This window comes from Mixophyes fleayi, chromosome 11 (genome assembly GCF_038048845.1).
Source record: "Mixophyes fleayi isolate aMixFle1 chromosome 11, aMixFle1.hap1, whole genome shotgun sequence".
In the NCBI taxonomy this organism is placed as follows: Eukaryota; Metazoa; Chordata; class Amphibia; order Anura; family Limnodynastidae; genus Mixophyes; species Mixophyes fleayi.
Genome location: NC_134412.1, coordinates 7,126,704 through 7,147,438, shown reverse-complemented (window position 1 = coordinate 7,147,438; position 20,735 = coordinate 7,126,704). Strand labels below are relative to the sequence as shown.

Genomic DNA, 20,735 nt, shown 5'->3' with positions numbered 1-20,735 from the left:
TCGTTTCATAACTTTACCGTTTCCATTATGTGTTAATTCCTCCGTTTTCTGACTTTGGTTGTCGCCCCCCTCCTCCGAGGATGCCATAGATCCTGAGATCACAAAGATATGAGTTTACTAGTCATCACGTGCCGATAGTGTTTTCATTGGAGATAGGTTTAGTTCTGTAATATTATCAACTGAATAAGTACTAGATGTCTTAGTTGTTGTTGTTGTACAGTAGAAGTATTGCTCTGTTAATATTAGTAAACTTCTTAAGTGTTGTGTCATTCTAAAGCACCAGCCATCTACAGCAAGAGAGCGGCCATTTTGTGTGCTGGGCCAAAATCCATGAGCATGCAGCCATTCAATTCACTAGAAAAAACATAAATGTTAGTCATACAGTTCCTCATTCCTCACTGGTTCCTACTGTGTTTATTCGGCATCCCCGTGAATGTCGGACTGACCAACAAAATGGCTGACTCAACTCTTTGTGGATTTGAAAATGTTTATGACTTTGTTTCCCTTATTCTTTATCCTGTAATACAGTAATGGAAAATGGTTGGCCCAAAAATGACCTATCAGAGGAAACTCTGTCGACTACGCCATCAATAAGGGACCCCAGATTTTAACTCTCAGCTTTATAAAACATCCTTCAGAAAATCACTAACATAATTAGGACAATGGGCAGTTCTCTAAGACATCAGATCATGTGATCATTTGAAAAAGAGCGCTCAGGAAGCAGAGCTTATTTTATAAATCATCTTGTACGGATTTCAGTGGCGACAGGCTAGCCCCACTTTTCACTGACTTGCTGTAGCCGCTTGAAGTTTTGGGGTCTCATTTTCATTTTGTTTTCCTCCTGCTATCATTTCATATTGATATCTACTTGTTGTCCATTGTAGGAGAAGCAACATTGGTGGAGCTATTATATTTTATTTTGATTTTCATTCTTATATATGTTTTATTGAATGAATTATTATTATTTTTTATTTTACTTTTAAACTTTTTATTTTGAAAAGACATATGACGTAAAACATAGATGTAAGTTTAGGATAGATACACATAGAGGGCCTGTTTCAACTTTGGACCCAACCTTCACTCAACTTGCTTTTCAAAAAAACGAGCATGCAACCTGAGTCTTCAAATCCCAATGGATCTCAAAATACATTTCCATTTGAATCTGGGTGTCTGTACGCTCGGCCTTAATGTTACTTGCATATGTGCAATATAAAAATTCCCATCAGAATGTATGAAAAAAATTACTATGAAATAAATCAACAACCCTTAATACTATAATCATTAATAAAAATATTTGTAAAAAAAAATCGTATTTCTTTTTTTTAATAGTAATTACATAAATCTGGATGTTCTTAATACGTACTTTAGATACAATGCATTTTTATAATTTATAAATTTAAGATGTTTAATGGACAAGTGCGCCTAAGAGCCATTTTATTGTGTCTGTCTATATATGTCATTATTATATTATTACAATTATTGGATACATATGGAATAGTATCTAATTATTTTGGGGACTTTTGTGTTCCTAATAAAGAATTAACAGCAGCGTACTCATTTACCAGCTTGTGAGTGCTATTTGGGGACAGCTGTCAGTTAACAGACAACTTTTTAAAACATACCTAGAATCATTTGTTTTGTGGAAACATATTTATATTTAATATATTTATTGTTTCTACAATTTGTTTTATATCCTATATGTGCCTATGTGCTGTCAATACTGGAGAAGCAGTTATTGTACATTGCCTTCGGCTGTTCGTACCTTCCACGACAATACTACAGGTGCTTGAAGAATGCTAATTTGCACTTGTTGAAAAATAGTGCTTACATTTTAAACATTACAGAGAGCAACAATGTAACATTTAAGTTAGAAAAAAAGTCCTGGACTTACCGGGAAATGCATAAGCTGAAATGGGCAACACAGCTGTAAAGATAGAATATCTTTTAGTAATAATTAACTTATGGATTGTGTAGCTAAAATTTTATTACAATGGAGCATTTACCCAGTCTACCCCAGTTTACCCAGATTTCATTGTGTCACATGCCAAAGAGTTTGGTGCCCTGGTGAAAAATTAAACAGATGGCGTAACGAGCAGGGTCATTCAGCTCCTATTATTAAGCATGCTTATTGGGCTTTCTGCTTCTAGCTGTGCCATACCCACATAGAAGTAAATGTGAACTATTATCTTTTATTGATTTAACACTGTGCTGTACAGAGAATGCTTAATCACTCTTATCCATCCCTGCCCCAGTGGAGCTTACTGTCTAAATTCTATACAACACCAACGCATACTTGGGTCAATTTTGACTGAAACCAATTAACCTACCAATGTGTTTTTGGAGTGTAAAAGTAAACTGAAGCGAACATGAGAAGAACATACAAACTCTACATAGCTAATGTCTGGGATGGATTGGAACCCATGCCTCCAGCAAAGCTAAATACTATGGCACCATGCCAACCAGTTAGTGGAATGTCTAAGCTTTTATGCCAGGCAGTCGAGACACTCCTCGTTTTCATGGCAGAATGACTCTTTATTTGTATGTAAAACTCATGAGTGAAAAATGATCTTCTGTATCATAGATATGGCTCCTACAAATTCACTAATCTGTCAGTGATTCAGATGTGAGATGTCTTGTCCACCGTAAGATCTCAAAAGCTGTTTTTCCGGTTTAGTTTGAGGGCCTCCTCCTCCTACTTTTTTTAAGAAGAGCCTTTTCATAGCACAGTGAAAAACATTATGTGAATTAAGCATAGAAATCAGCTATTCCTATGCTAAATGAACAATCATTCTATGTGGCCAGGAAATGAACATTTATGAGTAGTGTATTCTGCACAAAGCTTTGGATTTTTATAAGATTGATGATTCTGCATAGTTTAGTTAGAGCTTGGTTCACCTCAATGAGATTTTATGTACCTTATCCCTAAATGGAATCAATGTAAAACTGAATTTGGCATAATACCTTGGAGGGGCACTAGTCTCAAACCTTCCTTTATTTGTGCTGTGTGCAGAAAAGTAAATGTGAAAATATTGTCCGCATTATTGTTCTGTTTGGATAAAGGGTGAGATTGGGCTTGTTTATACATAGCAAGCCTTGGTGATCCCTTCTTTTAACTCCCTACTTTTCTCCCTCCTACTCTCCCCCCTTCTACAGAGACATCTAATAAGTAAAGTTCTTCTGTCTGCAATATGGAAGAGGAATGTTACGCATGCGATGGAGAGGGGGTAGTAATGTTTTGCACACACCTACAGGTAGTCTTAGTTCCGGCTCACTTCCTGCTGGTACGATTACCATTTAACATCCCAGTGCCAATAGTCACCATACTGGGAACAATGCTGGACTGAAGGTACAAATACATGGTGGTAGGCAAGTCGAGCATTACACTTCATTGCGGAAAGCTTTTTAAATCAGATGTATTTTTTAGAAATGCTTATGTCATCAGTGTTTGGACAAAAGATCCTGACCAAACTATTGAACGGGATACATAATTTTTAAAACAACACTATTAAAATTAGAATTTGCCTTTAGTGGATACTTACCAATCATAATCATAATGAAGAAGTGTCCTTTAGAGAGCCCTGTAGAAAGGGAATTTTAAACTATGTTAGAAAATCTTTCTATTCACATCAACAATATTTATACATATTGACTAGGTCATTTCTAAGATGTCTTGTTTCCAGCGCCAGTGCTAGGGTCCTTGGCGCCCTAGGCACAGTGTGAAAATCGTCCCCCCCCCCCTTTAAAAATCGGCGCCCCCCGCCGTGGGTACCCTGTCAAAATTGGCGCTGTGCTTCCCTCCCCTCAGCTCCCCTCCCCATGTCTTTCTTTATCTTACCTGCAAGAAGCTGCTCCTCTCTGCTCTGTCTTCTCCCCTCCCCTCACAGACACTGTCGGGCCGTGATGATGACATCATCACGGCCTGTCACTGTCAGTGAGCGGAGGGCAGGTAAGATTCATAGCCCCTTTCCCCCTCTCCTCCCTGTGGATTTCCGCACAGTTTTAAATGACCATAGTCGTGTTTTTTTTATTTTGAGGCGCCCTGCAGAGCCCGGCACCCTAGGCAATTGCCTAATGGGAGCGCCGGGCCTGCTTGTTTCCCGAAATTAAGCAAACCTTGTTTGGCTGCCTCTAAACACCAGGAGATGCCCAAAAGTGTTACCTATATTCCATATAAGGCATAACCAGGGAATTAAACAATATTATATTATAATAATATTAATATGATGATGTAATAAACATTGCATCCCTCATTTTATGCATCTGAGGATTTTATTAGCTTTTGTAGCCACTGCCTGGCACTGTGCAACTACTCAGCTTCCTGTCAACTATTATTCCTAAGTCTTTTTCCATCTCAGTTAAACCAATTCTGTTTCAATTAGAGACTCATTTGGAGGTGGAGTCATTTGGTCTCTGAACGTATGTAGGAAAGATACACGTTAAAAAAGTGTGCTTACGTGCATATGTTGAGTCGTACGCATCTCAAGATGCATCCTGCTCAAAAACTGTAGCATTTACGCCAGGTGTACATCAGGAGTAACAAGAGTTTATACCTACACCCCATAATAGTCTAGACATATGGCTTGACAGTGTTAATAATACATGCTAAAGTCGCCCTACCCTATTTGTACAGAACATAGTAATACAATGAAGTATCATATACTTGAAAGAGTACAGACAGACTAGCCGAGGTCAGCAGGATGCAGGTAAAACAAACAGAATCAGCAAGCAGAGAAAAAGTCAGGAAACGGAAAAGGTCAAAACCAGCCAGGGCAGTACAAATTCAGGCTCCATGTATCACAAAGTCAGGAGCTAGCTGGGTCAATAATCAGGAATCAAGCAATAAACAGAAGAGAACGCAGGAGTTCAGAACAGTAAATCTGATACTTCGGCAGGGAATGACAGGCAGAGCAGGTTTATATACTGTGTGGGAGGTCAACCACATAGCATGTGGAGGTGTTTTGAAATACATGAGGGATCTGACTGGCATGTGGATTCATTTTGGTTGCAAGTGTGCAAAAATGTATCAATTTAGTTAGAAAAAAATCCTTACCAGGATATGCAAGAGCTGTAATGGGCAACACACCTGTTATGCTCTAATATTCATTAGTAATAATTAACTGATTCAGCTCCTGTTCTAAGTATGCTGAATGTGCCATCTGCCCGACTAAAGTCGACTGCAACATCAGTCACAATGCCTTGTCAAAATCAAACCCGGTATGTTTTTGTATATATGTATATATAAGCTTCCGAGACAAAGTAAATGTCAATACACAATTACACTAGGAATAAATAATTAGTATATATAGTGTATATATATTTTTGAAGTTCCTCACCTTTCCATGTTTTACATGGTGGTGTTAGTGTTGTTGTCCTTTGCCTTTTCTTTCGTTTCCTCATCTTTCTCTTCTTGCTTATTTCTGGGACATTTAATTTCTCCAACTCCTGTGTGACATCCTGAGGGGCTGGTGAATATTCCCCAGTGGCATCCTCACATTGGACGACATTGCAGGACTGAATTACCTTTTCACATATGCCAATAAAACACCTAAATAATAAAAATGTAAAAAAATCACAGCACATAATAATGTCACAGTCAAACAGTGACAAGCTCTTACTTAAGAAACACAAATCGTCGACAACGCCAATACAAAAGCAGCTTTGGCAATGTTGTGCGCCTTGATTTCCGCAAAAATGCCTGGGTTAATAGCAAGATGCCGACAATTGTGGGGAAGCAGAAATTTGCAGGTAGAAGAGTTGGACAGAGTAAAGATGTTTCTAACAACAGGCTTCATTTCAAGTTGGACGTATATTAAGGTTTCTGATGTTAATACACGCGTTTCCTTGCTGCACATGCATAACAAAATGCGTCAGTACCTAGATATGTTCAGATCTTAGAATGACATTTGGAGAGGCAGAATGGGGAGTGCAAGAATAAGATGAGTATAGTAACAGGGTATAGATGCAACCTAATGTGACTTTGAGGCATCTCCTAGATATGATGTGCGATGGTGTTGATGATGATGCTGATGATGATGATGACCATGACACCAGCAGCTCTGCCATTGTTGATTGGCTGCTTATGTATCAACCCCTCCTGCTTGTAGTTCTTCATTCATTAGCTTTGCGGCTATATTATATCCCTTTCCAGACATCTATTTAGGTTTCTTAAACATCATTTCCATTTGGACTATTGCAGGAAAGTAGATTTCTATTTGACTTATTAAGGGGTAAACGATCGATGTGGGAGTCGCTTGTTTGTTGTTGGGTATAAGTAAATGCATTTGTGTGCCTGATGTAAAAATACTTCTGTACATATGTGCAACTCAACAGACGTAAATATTTTGAGACAAAACTTTTTGCGGCGCAAAATGCTCCAGGTTCTAAACAAAGTCCATACGTGTGCATGTTAAATGAGTTTCACTGTTTAAAACACTTAGAAAAGTGCTTAAACTGTCCACTTACCCTATTTCCTGAACAGGAAACTTCTCTTCAGTCACAGCCATGCTTGTGAAGTCCCTGTTGGGAGTTGTTACACATGTTAGATTATTATGTTTTAAATCAATGCGTCGCTTGCACACAGTGGAGGCACAAAATGCACCAGGTTCTAAACAAAGTCCATACGTGTGCATGTTAAATGAGTTCCATTGTTTAAAACACTTAGAAAAGTGCTTAAATTGTCCACTTACCCTGTTTCCTGAACAGGAAACTTCTCGTCAGTCACGGCCATGTTTTTGAAGTCCCTGTTGGGAGAATGTTGCACAGGTTAGATCATTATGTTTTAAATAAATGCGTCGCTCGCACACAGTAGAGGCAGACATTTTTTTTGGTTGAAGAAATATTCAGCCGTATCCCCTCGTACCACATGATGATTGCCGCTCTATCCAGCACTGTCTTCTTCATTACTTTTATTGGAAAAATAGGAGGATGGCTAAAAAAATTAAATAAAAATAAATAAATACACCCTCTGGACCCTGCTGCCTTAAAAGTTGTGGATAAATAGAACCGCCATCCACTCTCCATGGAATGTCCGTGAGAGCCTGGATAGTTTCAGGCCATTGTGGGAGTGAATCAGGCACCATGCCCCCTACACACCTGCATCTCACCTACCCACCAAGATCTCAGAGGGGAGGCACAAAAAGTTGTCAAGAAAGCCATACACCCACTTTAATAACATTTTAACCAAATGAGACACTTTCTCTTATGAGTTACATTCCATTCTCATTACTGAAAGCTGAAAGAGGTGTTGATTGTTGGGGTTGTTTGTAAAAGTTTTTAAAAATCTAAAATGTATTAAAAAATGTAATAAAAAAATGTAATCACTTATATACATTAAATAACTGCTTTAATCTAAGAATAAAACACTTTAAAATAATTTTAATCTGTTATCGCCACATGGTTTAACAATGCCATCTCCAGTGGTAACCCGTATCCAAACTTGCAAACTTTTTTATTGCATGAAGTACAACTGCAGAGGGGGTGGAGCACCATGAATCAGGTCATTTTGGCCCCGCCTCCCAGAAATGCCAGTTGAGTGGGCAAGTATGTCCTTATTGTATATTGGGTGGTGCGATAATGTCGGCTAAAACAACTGTTTTTGCTGGTGATGGATAGATCCTCTTACAAGTATATAGGTATTGTTAAAATAAAGAAAATTTTATTGCAATTATTACTCTTTTAATCGAGAATGCTTACACGCTGACGTGCACAGTGTCTAACACAGATATATATAGAATGGCATTCATATATAATTAATTAGAGGCATGCATTTATATTACATTATGACATAGATTACTATACTGTAAAATACTAATGTTACTGCCATCTACTAACAGTAGATGGCAGTAACGTTGCATCTAATATATACGTATTCTAGAATGTTCATACTTTGGGCCTGAGTCATTAAGGAGAGCAAAGCATAAAAAAGGAGTAACATTTGCACCTGGGCAAAACCATGTTACATTGGAGGGGGAGGTAAATTTAAAATGTGGGGACAGATTCATAGTTGGGGTAGGACATGTCCTAGATCAACTTTAAATTTCAGTGTAATAATAAAGCTATCAAGTATTTGTGTGCTAGATGAAAAAACAGCCAGTATATTTATCTTATGTGCAAAATAATAAACTAATTTGCACCCCTTTCATTGTAACATGGTTTGTCCCAGAGAACATTTACTCCTTTTTTGCCTTAATGACTCAGGCCCAAAGTAATCTCTTACTAACACAGAGAAATATCTTTTGTTTCTCATATCAAACAAAAAAGTAACAGGTATCTTATACAGAAAATCCATGAGAACATTCACTGTACCCAAAGCCTCAAAGGAAAGGGGGATAAAAGCGATCTATGTGGAAAATGCTTAATATCGCAAATATAAATATATATTTCTAAAATTATGATTGCAATAATATTTTGTTTACAAATTTTAAAAAATATTTGTGCCAATAAAAAGCCAAATGAATGACACGCTGAGCCTTGGGTAACCATATTAACAGGGGCTGGCTGGCAGACTTTAGCCCGGGGGGCAAGCACACAGCACTGGCCCATAAGTAGCGGCCCATCCTTAGAGGGTGGTTTTCGGTACAATATATATTTATCAATATAAAAAGAGGCTATTTTAGTGTTGCTTAACCCAGCGATACTTAAATATAAATGATAAATCTTAAATAATGAAAACAATGCAGTAAAAAACAAACCTCACTTTATATTGCATTTTATTTTATATGTTCCTTCTTCCTACAGCGCTTTATTTATTTATTTTTACACATACCTGGCTAATTATAATAATAATTATAAATATTTCTCTCCCTGCAAACAGCCCCAGCAATAATTTATAGTATTTGCGTTTAACAAATATAACCATTTCCACAACAATCCCAGACATTAAATAATTCCTAATCACATTTAATAAATAGACCTCATGCTCCCCAAACAGCCCCACAATCAATTAATAGCTCACCACCCCAGCATTAAATTAAAGGTCCAATTGCTCCATCTTAAATTCATAGGACCCACTATTAAATTAAATTACCCCACCATCACACCACAAATCAAATATCACCTAATAAATAGCCCCCACTTACACTCCTCAATTAAATTAATAGCCAACCTCCCACATTATATTAAGACCCCCCTCATACACACACACACACACTACATTCATATTCTGCCCCCCCAATACATTCATATACTGTCCCCCCAATATATTCATATACTGCCCCCCCCAATACATTCATATAATGGCCCACACACAATACATTCATATACTGCCCCCCCACACACACACAATGCATTCACATACTGCTCCCCCCACACACACAATACATTCATATACTGCACCCCCCCACACACAATCAATTAATATACTGCCCCCTCCTCCCCCCACACACACCCCCAATACATTCATATACTGTCCCCCTCCCCACACACACAATGCATTCATATACTGCTCCCCCCACACACACAATGCATTCATATATTGCCCCCACACACACAATACATTAATATACTGCCCCCCTCCCCCCCACACACACACCCAATACATTCATATACTGCCCCCCCCACACACACAATCAATTCATATACTGGCCCCCTTCCCCCCTCCCCGACACACAGACGATACATTCATATATTGCCCCCCCCCCCACACACACACCCACACACCCTACACACCAATATACGCCTCCTCACACACACACATTAATTTAGCATACTGACACACACACACACAGACACACACAATATATTAACATACTACCCGCACTTACCTGCGTGCACAGTTTCTTCACCTCTACACACATGGGACGCCACCTGTCACGTGGATATTAACTAAATATCTACTTTTAACTCTTTGCCTGTTTAAAAATATTTACCTATGAAACTTTGAAAACCGTTCCACAGAATATCCTCTACACTCTCCATTCGTCCATGAAATTTCGCACGTCTCAATGACGTTTCCCAATCCTGCCCACATCACACCACACAGCAGAATGAGGTGACCAGGGTGGTCCCAGCTCTATTTATAGACTATAAATTCCACATAATGCAAGTTTACACATACAGTGCGGAACGGCGAAGCCGATTCAGAGTTGGAAGATTGGGATTTGCACGGCTGCGTAGTAGCCTGTCTCACGGTGTTACTCGACGAGGATAGAAGTTAGCTGACAGTAGGCTCCTCTCCGGTTGGAGGGCATAGACTCCATTCCATTAAGTGCATCGGGGTTTGGGATCCTGTATCTTACATAGAGACAGAGCTAATGCAGAAATTGTATATGTAGACTAAAGTTAAAGCAAATCCTGCAGGAACTCTCACCTGGCGTGGCTGCTACTGTCAATTCCAGCGCCGTCTGGTTAATGTGGGTTGGAGAAAACGGGAGAAGGAGGGAGGGAGGAGTTAGAGAAGGAGGAGGAACCGGACAAACTTTAACTATTGCTGTCCCTTAAAAAATCAACACAAGGAAATAATAGCTAAAAGTATTATGTACAGGAGGAGAAAGTGGTTAATGAGACACTGAGTGCACACATTCACCAATACCACGGATTTGGCCCTAATGGAAGGTTTACAAATAAGCATGAAGAACGTGCGGAAGGGACAATGTACATATTTTTTATATGGTGGCTCAGTGGTTAGCACTTCTGCCTTACAGCACTGGGGTCATGAGTTCAATTCCCGACCATGGCCTTATCTGTGTGGAGTTTGTATGTTCTCCCCATGTTTGCATGGGTTTCCTCCGGGTGCTCCGATTTCCTCCCACACTAACCTACCAGTAAAAACATACTGGTAGGTTAATTGGCTGCTAACAAATTGACCCTAGTCTGTGTCTCTTTCTGTGTGTGTGTGTGTGTTAAGGAATTTAGACTGTAAGCCCCAATGGGGCAGGGACTGATGTGAGTGAATTCTCCGTACAGCGCTGCGGAATCAGTGGCGCTATATAAATAAATGGTAATGATGATTATATATATATATATATATATATATATATATTCTTATTGTTTTATTTAATCAAATATTTTTATTCAAGTTTTGTCATTACATAAAGTATAACTTTACATCTAAAGAAAATATGTGACAATATATATAACTTTCAATGTAATATAATATATCTCTTATATGTTTTCGAGTTGATAATGTAATAATAACAATATATGTAAATTTGACATTAAAGATTTCAATCTGTTTGTTTCCAGTTTCTTGCAGAAAAGAATAGATATTAAAATATTAATATAGTATAAATAATATACATAATAACTTATATTTAATTAGTCTGAATAAAGATGAAATATATAGTAAGAGTGAAATGATAAAATAGCATGAGTAATTTAGTGTTTGATGAAGGGGAAGGAGGAGAGGTAAGAGGGACAAAAAAGTTTCTAGTCTGGCTCAAATTGTCCAAATCGTGACCAAAGTTCAAAGTATTTTGGCATAGTATTCCTGTATTGATAAGTAAATCGTTCATGTCCCACGGTTTCATTAACTAAAGTCACACATGCATTACAATTAGTGGCATCTTGAGCAGAGCTGGATTTAGACCTCATTGGGCCCTAGGCAAGATACTGGTTTGGGGCCCCCTCCCTGAAACAATCCATAGCACTATATTTTTTTTAGCATAGCATATACCCCTAGAGCAGAGGGACTGGGCACGCCATCATTGGGGGCGTGGCTTGCATCATTGGGGGCGTGTCTAGCAGGTGAACAGAGCTAGGACACCCTCCTACAGAAAAAGCCCTGCAACCCTGCAAATGATATGTCACTGTATGACCATAAACACACATACACTCACTCACAAAAAAAAGGGTGTGACAAAGACTGGCGCTGATGTTCAAAAAATGTGCAGCCTATGGTACAATGAGGGAAACCACCCAATTCCTAATTAAACCAAACGTATGCATGAAATAGTGTACCTTAAGCGCTCATTCTCCCAAAGGGCAGTTCAACCGAGGTAGTTTCTCATAGCATGGATATATAAATCTTCCACGTCATACAACACTAGGGAGGAACTACCTCGGTTGAACTGCCCTTTGGGAGAATGAGCGCTTAAGGTACACATACACACATACACACATACACACATGCTTTCTCCGTCTCCTTTATTTTTGTATTTTCATTAATATTAACAACAGTTCCCTCACACTCTTCTTTATTTCCTTTAGAGTGTGTGCCATTGTGCCTCTGGCTCTGTTAATTTACTTACCTTTCTATTGCCTTCTTCTTTTCTGTTCTTTTCTGTTCTTCTCTGTTCTCTTTTGTTTTCTTCTGTTCTGTCTTCTTTCTTCTCCATGCTGTGGCTCCTCCACCTGCCCTCCCGGCTGCCGCTTGCCCATCGGCCCAGGATAATAAAGTGCGGGCGAAGAAAAAGAAAAAAAGAAATCACTTGACTTGGAAATCACATGGCCTGGCAGGCTCCTCCCCTCCTCTCTGCTCCGTTCCACTGAATGTGGGGCGTGACGTCATCATGCCCGATGACACATTCAGTGGAACGGAGCTGACAGAAGGCGAGAAGGCTGCCCGGTCATGTGACTTCCAAGTCAGGTGATTTCTTTTTTTCTTCTTCTTCGGCCGCACTTTATTATCCTGGGCCGGCGGACAAGTGGCAGCAGGGAGGCCAGGTGGAGGGTAGCGCATATCAGACTTGGCACTCCCCCTCCTTTCTTACCCTGCTCACAGCAGGCCCCCTGGGAAGCTCTGGGCCCTAGGCATGTGCCTAGGTTGCCTAGCGGTAAATCGGGCCCTGTGTCATGAGCCGCGGCTCCAATGCTGCCACCGCAGCTCGCTCCTGTCGGCCATGACGATCGGGATGTCACTTCTGCCCACAAGTCCCGGCTGTTACCAGGGTAACAGCCGGGACGCTTCTATCTTTTACCGCCGCGGCCCAGCTAATCTGACAGCCGGGCGCGTGCGCAATTAGAACTAATCGTTTAACAGCCTGCTGGCTGATTTATGCATGTGTGGGGGCTGTGTATCTATTGGATCCTCTGTGTATTAGCCTCACTGCCGGTTATAGTTTGCAGCTTCTGTTACCTGACCAGCTCCTGTGCACTGCATCTACTATTATTGGATTACCCGTGTTTGAACCTTGGCTTTTTTTTCTGGACTTTGATTCTCTGCCTGTGCCCCCTGACCTTTGCTACATTTCTGGACTCTCCTTGTTTGCTGCCAGCCCTGACTTCTTGCTTGTTCCTGACCATGGTACCTGCTTCGGACCTGAGACCTCAGCCTGTTTCCTGACTATGCACCTTCCATCTCCTGCTACTCAGCGCTACGGTACGTTTCATAAACTTGTAGTACTCTGAGTGTAAGACCTGGGGGCATCCGAGTACCTGTGAGCGTGTCAAGCTCTACGGGAAATGCGTCTACTATAGGTGAAGACCTCTCCATCTTGTTCTACAAGTTTATGATCATACTGATAGCTGTAACACCCTGGTCTTCAACCATCCACACTCTAGTGATGAACACAATTTTTAAATTCCGGAATAGCACTTTCTGAAAATACTTTTGAAAGGTCACAGCTTGAAAAATCCTTTACGTTTCATAGCAAATAAAGATGTTCATTAGTCATAGCGTGGGAATATTTAACCGTTATAACTACTTCATATCATTTATAAAATGCACTGGTTTATGCACATGTGAAAGTTCTCCATGCTGTGTTACCTAGTGATAAGTTATATTTATTTCTTCTCTTATTCTGGGCCTCAGGCTTACAGTGATGGTGGCAAAAGTTCAAATAATTACTAATTGGATGACATAATATACTCAGAATCTGTCTGGCCCCAGACTGTCATATGACTCAGCCCATGAACACAAAATGAACACATATTATGTGAGCACTAATATGCTTGGCTTTTGTTGGAGAGTATGTGTATGCAATATAAACACAAGGTCCTGTATCTAGTGAACCTAGTAGAGATACTTAGCTGATCCAGCTAGTGCTGTTGTTAGGAATTATGATCTTTGATTGGCAAATACTAATTGGTAGATTCCAATGCAATAGTTTTTTTTTTTTTCTTCTTGAACAACTTATTTGTAATGGGGCAAATCTGATGTTCTATGGTCGATATATCAACGATTTATTTATTATTTGGATGGGAGGTCCTATATTAACACATGAATTTGTTTCATTTCTGGACACAAATATGTTTAATCTCACTTCTACATATACATACAATGATGTAGAGATGAATTATCTTGACGTTACTTTTTTTATTCAGGAGAATTAAATTATGGCCAAAAATTACAATAAATCTGTTAATACAAATAACTTTTTACACTATACTCGTGGTCATCATAGACCTTGGGTTAGCAATATACCTAGGAGTCAAATGATTCAGCTAATTGTACATTAGATGATGACTTCGCTACACAAGCAGATAACGTGCCATGGATTAGCACAAAGAGCCTACCCATGTGAATTATTGCTTGACGCAAAAAGATTTGCTTTTGAAAGTAATAGGTCAATATTACTTCAACCTAAAAATCTAGAAGAAGAAAAAACAACTTTTTCATCTGGAAATAAGAATAATAGGGGGGAAAATGTACCTGTTTTTATATCTAAGTACAATACAAAATCAATGAGTAGTAGAAAGATGATAATTAAGAACTATGAAATATTAAAACAGGATGCTGTACTATAATCCAAAGTTGTTTCCCATAACAATAGAAATCTGAGGAGCTTTTTGACATCTAGGGCTTGATTCATTAAGGATCTTAACTTGAGAAACTTCTTATTTCAGTCTCCTGGACAAAACCATGGGACAATGCAAGGGGTGCAAATTAGTTTTCTGTTTTGCACATAAGTTAAATACTGCCTGTTTTTTCATGTAGCACACAAATATCATCTTTAAATTTCAGTGTACAAATAAGCTATCAAGTATTTGTGTGCTACATGAAAAAAACAGCCAGTATTTAACTTATGTGCAAAACAGAATACTAATTTGCACCCCTTGCATTGTAACATGGTTTTGTCCAGGAGACTGAAATAAGAAGTTTCTCAAGTTAAGATCCTTAATGAATCAGGCCCCAGGTCACTTCATATCAGAGAAGATACAATTATCAAACACTACATTGTTAGGTTGTTATAGGTGCAATAAGAAGATATATATGACATGTACTTTTATAACTAATAAGAAGGAAATTATTTTGACTACCTCAGGAGAGATATTCCCCATAAAACAATATATTGTGCTTCTAGCTTTGTTGTCTATGTGTTACAATGTCCGTGTGGACACCAATATGTGGGTACAACTACCAGATCTCTGAAAATTCGTTTTAGAGAACATAGACGCAATATTAATGTAGGTTTACAAACACACAGTTTATCAAGACACTTTTCTCTAGACCACAATCGGGACCCCTCTGGACTATCATTGACAGGGATTGAACTAATCGGTAGAACCTCCAGAGGTGGGAATAGATTTAGGAAACTTTGTGAGGCAGAAACTTTATGGATTTTTAAGTTAAAAACTTTAAGTCCAGATAGAATAAATGAAGCTTTGGATTTTTTTGAGGCTTGAGACTGCTAATAGGTTGTTTAGTGATTGTATATTCATGGTTTTTAGTTTTGTTATTTTCTTTTATATATGTTTTTTGATATTTAGTTGGCTCTATATGTTTGATATAGATTTTGATGGGAACCAATTCTATACCGAGTCAATATATTACTAGATATAGGGTGTGGCTCTAGATACCTATAATTGAGTTAGTTCTTTTAATTAATAAGATAGCTTTTTGTATCCATGTGACATCTATATACCGAGTTGTGTTATAACTATATAGTATTACATAGCTAATATTTGTGCTTTTTATATGTCTGTGTAGATAGACATGCGGATATGTTTTAGCGAGGATTGCCCTTTAAGAATAAGATACGAGAAAACTGTCATTTAGATTTCCTTAAACTGAAAGATTCTATTACATATGGAATAGAGTAGTCCTGAATAAAGAATTTTTTAATGTTTTATTTTTATGTGATGTTGCCCCTTTCTTCTCCGACTGTGAACTTTGTTAAAATTATATATTTATTTGTTGTATTATACAAATTATATTTCTATATCAACTGCTAACAATGTAACTAATTGATTAATGAACTCCGGAACTTCCATTTCCTGTTCAAAGATGGGCTCAAGCAATGAGAACGCACTTACCTTGGCTTTGAAAAAGTTTCATTTGTAGAGACGAAACGCGTCAGTTACTTTGCATCTTGAGATGATATATTGCTATTGATATAATACGGACCTGAAGACTATTATATACATATACACATTGAGGATATCGCCAAGAACTGAATGTATGAGGAACCATTAGTCTCTAAGGGGCACATTTATCAATATTCACATAAAGTGAAAAGTAGTTTTCAATCCTTATCGCAATGATAAGGATTGAACTACTTCTCACATTTATGTACAGCCCTGCACAGAAACAGCAGTTCCGAAAAACTGCTGTTTCAGTGATAAAAAAAATCATACTTACCCCCCTCTTCGGAAGCGCTGTCTTCGGGTCTTCTCTTCACTCTTCAATTGCGCATGTCCAGTTCCAAGAACTGGACATGCGCACACAGATCCCCTCTCTGTCTCTGCAACGATAGTTGCAGAGAGAGAGCGCTGAGTGACAGGGAGGGATCATGTGATCCCTCCACACATGCGCTGTCCAGCTCTGCTCTCCGGAGCAGAGCTGACAGCATTAGATTTCCTCAATTCGAATGATGTACGCCAGCTTCAGCTGCTGGCGTACATTAACATGACAAGTTCCTGAGAAAAAATGTTTTTTCGGTACTTGTTAGATTGCGGCTAGGAGTAGTCACCATTCTGTTGAATGGTGACTGCTCCCAAAAACGAAGAGGAATGCAAAGCAGCAGATATCCATGATATCTGCTGCGATGCCCCCTTAATAAATTTGCGGAGGACACTGTGGGACCTTAATGACCCGTTAAAAGCACTATCGTGCTTTATTAAATATGCCCCTAAGCCCGGGCAAACTTCTTACACCCACCGCACCTTGGATTACATCTACAGTCGGAAAGCCGCAGGAGAGCTGGATTCGGAGAGCCGTGGAAGAGGGAATACTAAGGTGTTCGTGAGTACTTTCCGTTTCACCTTTTCACATATAACGTTCCTGGACTACAAGCGGGCTCGCTAATCCGGACCAGGCTTATCTATACAATTACTGTTGTTATCCGTGCGGAGTGCGTAGTATTATTATTATTATTGCTACTGACTCTCTGATACCTAGTGACGGTGACTTTTTCCGATTATATATGTGTGTTTGGAAGGTCCTTATCACTCAATAGAGTAATACTATAGATAACAATTCGAGGCTAAGAAGGACTTTTTTCTTTATATATTGGTGATATATGATTTTAGATGTTTATCTTTTATTATTAAAATGTATCGAATACTAGTTTGAAGGGATTGCAGTCTACTTCTGCCCTGGTTTTTGATAAGGATTATATACTTTTTGCTGTCTCATTTATTACACCTTTGCGCTGTTATTGTGTGTTTTTTAGTGGTCTTGTATTGGGGATTAGCAATTTACCCCTGCTTATTATAGCTGCATTGTGTAATTTTGAGATAAGTGTAGCCCAGCGCGGGTTTTTTTTTTCTTTTTTGTTATATATGAATAATAGACTGTAACATTGAAATATGGAACCTTCTCAGTAATAGACAGAATTACAATGTTCTTCATTCGGAGTCACTTGGTCCTCAAGATCCTCAAAGTATTGGTAGACCCTGCAATTGGGAATTTATATCACTGTTAACAATATTCACAATTAAGTATTATCAAAGAAGGCTTTTTTTGTGGTTCTCTACATACAACCAAAAAATTGTAAAAGTATATTTCAAACATCCAAGTAAGCTGTTATGGACTTGCCCTTTCAACAGCCCTTATCCAAGATGGCCGGGAGTGTCTCATGAAGATTTCGTCTTGGATCTCATTTCCTGCTTGAGCCAAGAAAATGGCACTTCCTGTTTTGAAGCCTTTGCTTGAGTACTGTGTTTGTATCTGAACTTGATGCTTCCACAGAACCTTGCTCCCTCTTGTGATTTGGAATACAATTGCTTGATATTTCTACCAGACATTTATCTGTCTTGAGACTGTGGATTTCACTTGTTGGATATTTGAGATTTTTATATATATATATATATCCTGTTTACTACAGAACTACCTGGCTATTGGGTTCCATTTATGATACCAGAAGTGTGGCATAAGCCTATAGGCACTGGCTCTCTTTTAAAACCCTTAGTTATCCATATCGATCAATTTCTGGCACCTCACGTTTAGGTCAATACAGTTGATCATATATACAGGACACTACTTATTTTCTGAACTCTGCACAAAGCTTGTACACCTCAATCCCCCACATTAATGACCTTATACTCTCTTCACAAGATTCCTAATAACAGTGAATTACCATCTCCAATGACTACCTTATATATAAACCTGCTATGCATAATATTGGCTAAATAAACCAGTACTAGACACCAGTATAGGATCTAACTTCACCCCAAGTTACACAAATGTATTCATGATGTTGTATATAAAATCTTGAGGAAGATTTTATTATGTAGCAATAACCCTTTTTCTGTTCACTTATATACTTGGCTGAAATTTATAGACAAGTTTTTTTTAAAATATGGACTGGGGATATATACATATTTGAAGAATTTTTTAAACATTAAACACAATTTATTCTACTTTCAGATTTATATTTACTGTCACACGCGTACCAGTTTTGTTTAGCACTTTTTATAGGTTTTTTTTGTACTGTCAACTAGATTGGCGGACAACTGGAACTCGTGGGAAACAGAGTACTATTGGCTGAATCTACAAGTATGTGGGCACAAAGTGGGCCTGGTTCATATTTTACAGATGTATGTCCGTTTGTGTAGCGTGTCTTGCTTGAAATAGCTCTACGCATACCCAGAAAAGGGCATTACAGCAATGAATGGACATGTTTGCAATGTCCAAACGCAACTGGCAATTAAGGCAGAACTGGGGAGGTAAGAGGGGGACTAACGTAAGCCATGTACAGTAAGGACTGTCCGTCGCAGATGCGGCTGATGCTAGTCAAGTGCGCTTGGTTTCAGCCATAACTTTTGCACCCACGACAGGTCAGGTGCCGACTGATAGTGACATAAATAAAATTCGTTTTAAAAAAACTACACTTATGCGCGCCAGTAGCTATCACAGGCGAACAGTATGCGACTAAGGTCTACTATTAAAATGCATTGTGTGTATGGTGTGCATTGAAAATATCATCATCAAATAAAAATTGTATGCGTTCTGTTGTGATCTTTTATTGTCCTTACGCACGTGCGTCTACTGCAGATTGTTCTGTCTACATGTGGCAAGTAACGAACAACCAGAGCATACTTACGTCCAGATTCAAATCGAAGCTCATCTCGAGAAACACTTTAATTTGAATACGACTGAACTACACTCAAGTTGCTCTTTTTAAATTTGCGACTGATGCGCAAGTTGATATGAGTGGGGCCCAATGTTTTCACTTTACTCGCGGTCTGAAGTAGGTCTAGGGCAGCTGGAAGAGCATTGCCAACATTTATCCAGGCAAAATTGGGACAAAGGAAGCTCTAATTCACCACATACACACCCTAAACCAACACAACCATGCAAACATTTTTAAAAAGCCCTGTCCACAATCCTAAGCATTTTCAGTGTCTGCAAATAAGGACTATTAGGAGGTATGCAATCTTTAAACATATATTTTTATATATCACTTTGTTGTCTTCCTGGAATTTTCCTTAACTTTTATTTCAGAGAGAGGAGTGAGGGCCTCTGAGCCGGTTTTGGAACACGGATCAATAAATAACTTGTTACTGCATTCTCTATTCACTCTGTAAGGAGTTTATTAGTAACAAACATGTTTATACTGGAGACGCTTCCCCGTCATAAATGGAATGTGTAGCTGACTAAATATAGAAGGCACTTGCACAATCAGAGACTAAGGCAAAATAAAAAAGTATGTAAATATTACCAAGTCCTTGGAGTGCGACCACCACAGAGCTCCTCTCTTCTTTTCGGGGACTTCCTCACCTCCTGTAACCTATACACTGGGAAGGAATCTGTTCTCATTACGTTGGGATTCTTGGAAGGTCAGAGAGTTACATCACTTCCTAAAATAAACGTAAGAAGGAAGAGTTGCAAACAAGTGAAGTATAAATTGTATGACTACACTAGACTGAGGACACGATTGTATAATGTTTTATATCAGTGGTTCCCAAACTTATGAAGTTCGCGGCACCCTTAGAGTCTCCATAATTTTTTCAAGGCACCCCTCCAAAATAATTACTGAGCAGTCCCGTTTTAGTTGGGTCAAAAAATTGTAATAAGTATTTAGGTCAAGACAGAAATACTTATTTAGTTGTATGCAAAAATGCCCCCTCTGCCCCCTCTGCCCCCAGACACTCTGCCCCCTCTGCATCCAGACACTCTGCCCTCTCTCACACTGCCCCCTCTGCCCTCTCTCACACTGCCCCCTCTGCCCTCTCTCACGCTGTCCCCCTCCTCTGCCATGCTGTCCCCCCTCCTCTGCCCTCTCTCACGCTGCCCCCTCTGCCCTCTCTCACACTGCCCCCTCTGCCCTCTCTCACACTGTCCCCCTCCTCTGCCATGCTGTCCCCCCTCATCTGCCCTCTCTCACGCTGTCCCCTCTGCCCTCTCTCACGCTGTACCATTTGCCCTCTCTCACGCTGTCCCCCCTCCTCTGCCACGCTATCCTACCTCCTCTGCC

The 20,735-nt window shown here is 39.2% G+C and overlaps 1 protein-coding gene across 5 annotated transcripts in view; it reads right to left on the bottom strand.

Moving 5' to 3' along the window:
* Positions 1–20,735, bottom strand: part of LOC142107114 (uncharacterized) — a 55,242-nt gene that overhangs the window by 16,630 nt on the left and 17,877 nt on the right. For 3 of the 5 annotated variants that reach the window (XM_075190282.1, XM_075190286.1, XM_075190284.1), the window contains exons 2-7: positions 6,687–6,740; positions 6,463–6,516; positions 5,334–5,545; positions 3,540–3,578; positions 1,892–1,924; positions 18–92 (exon numbers count right to left, since the gene is read on the bottom strand). In XM_075190282.1, the coding sequence (XP_075046383.1) occupies positions 18–92; positions 1,892–1,924; positions 3,540–3,578; positions 5,334–5,545; positions 6,463–6,516; positions 6,687–6,740 (467 nt within the window). Of the gene's footprint in view, positions 1–17; positions 93–1,891; positions 1,925–3,539; positions 3,579–5,333; positions 5,546–6,462; positions 6,517–6,686; positions 6,741–9,866; positions 10,023–10,054; positions 10,256–20,735 lie in introns of those variants that run through there. The other 2 variants (XM_075190285.1, XM_075190283.1) reach the window with 2 other exon arrangements.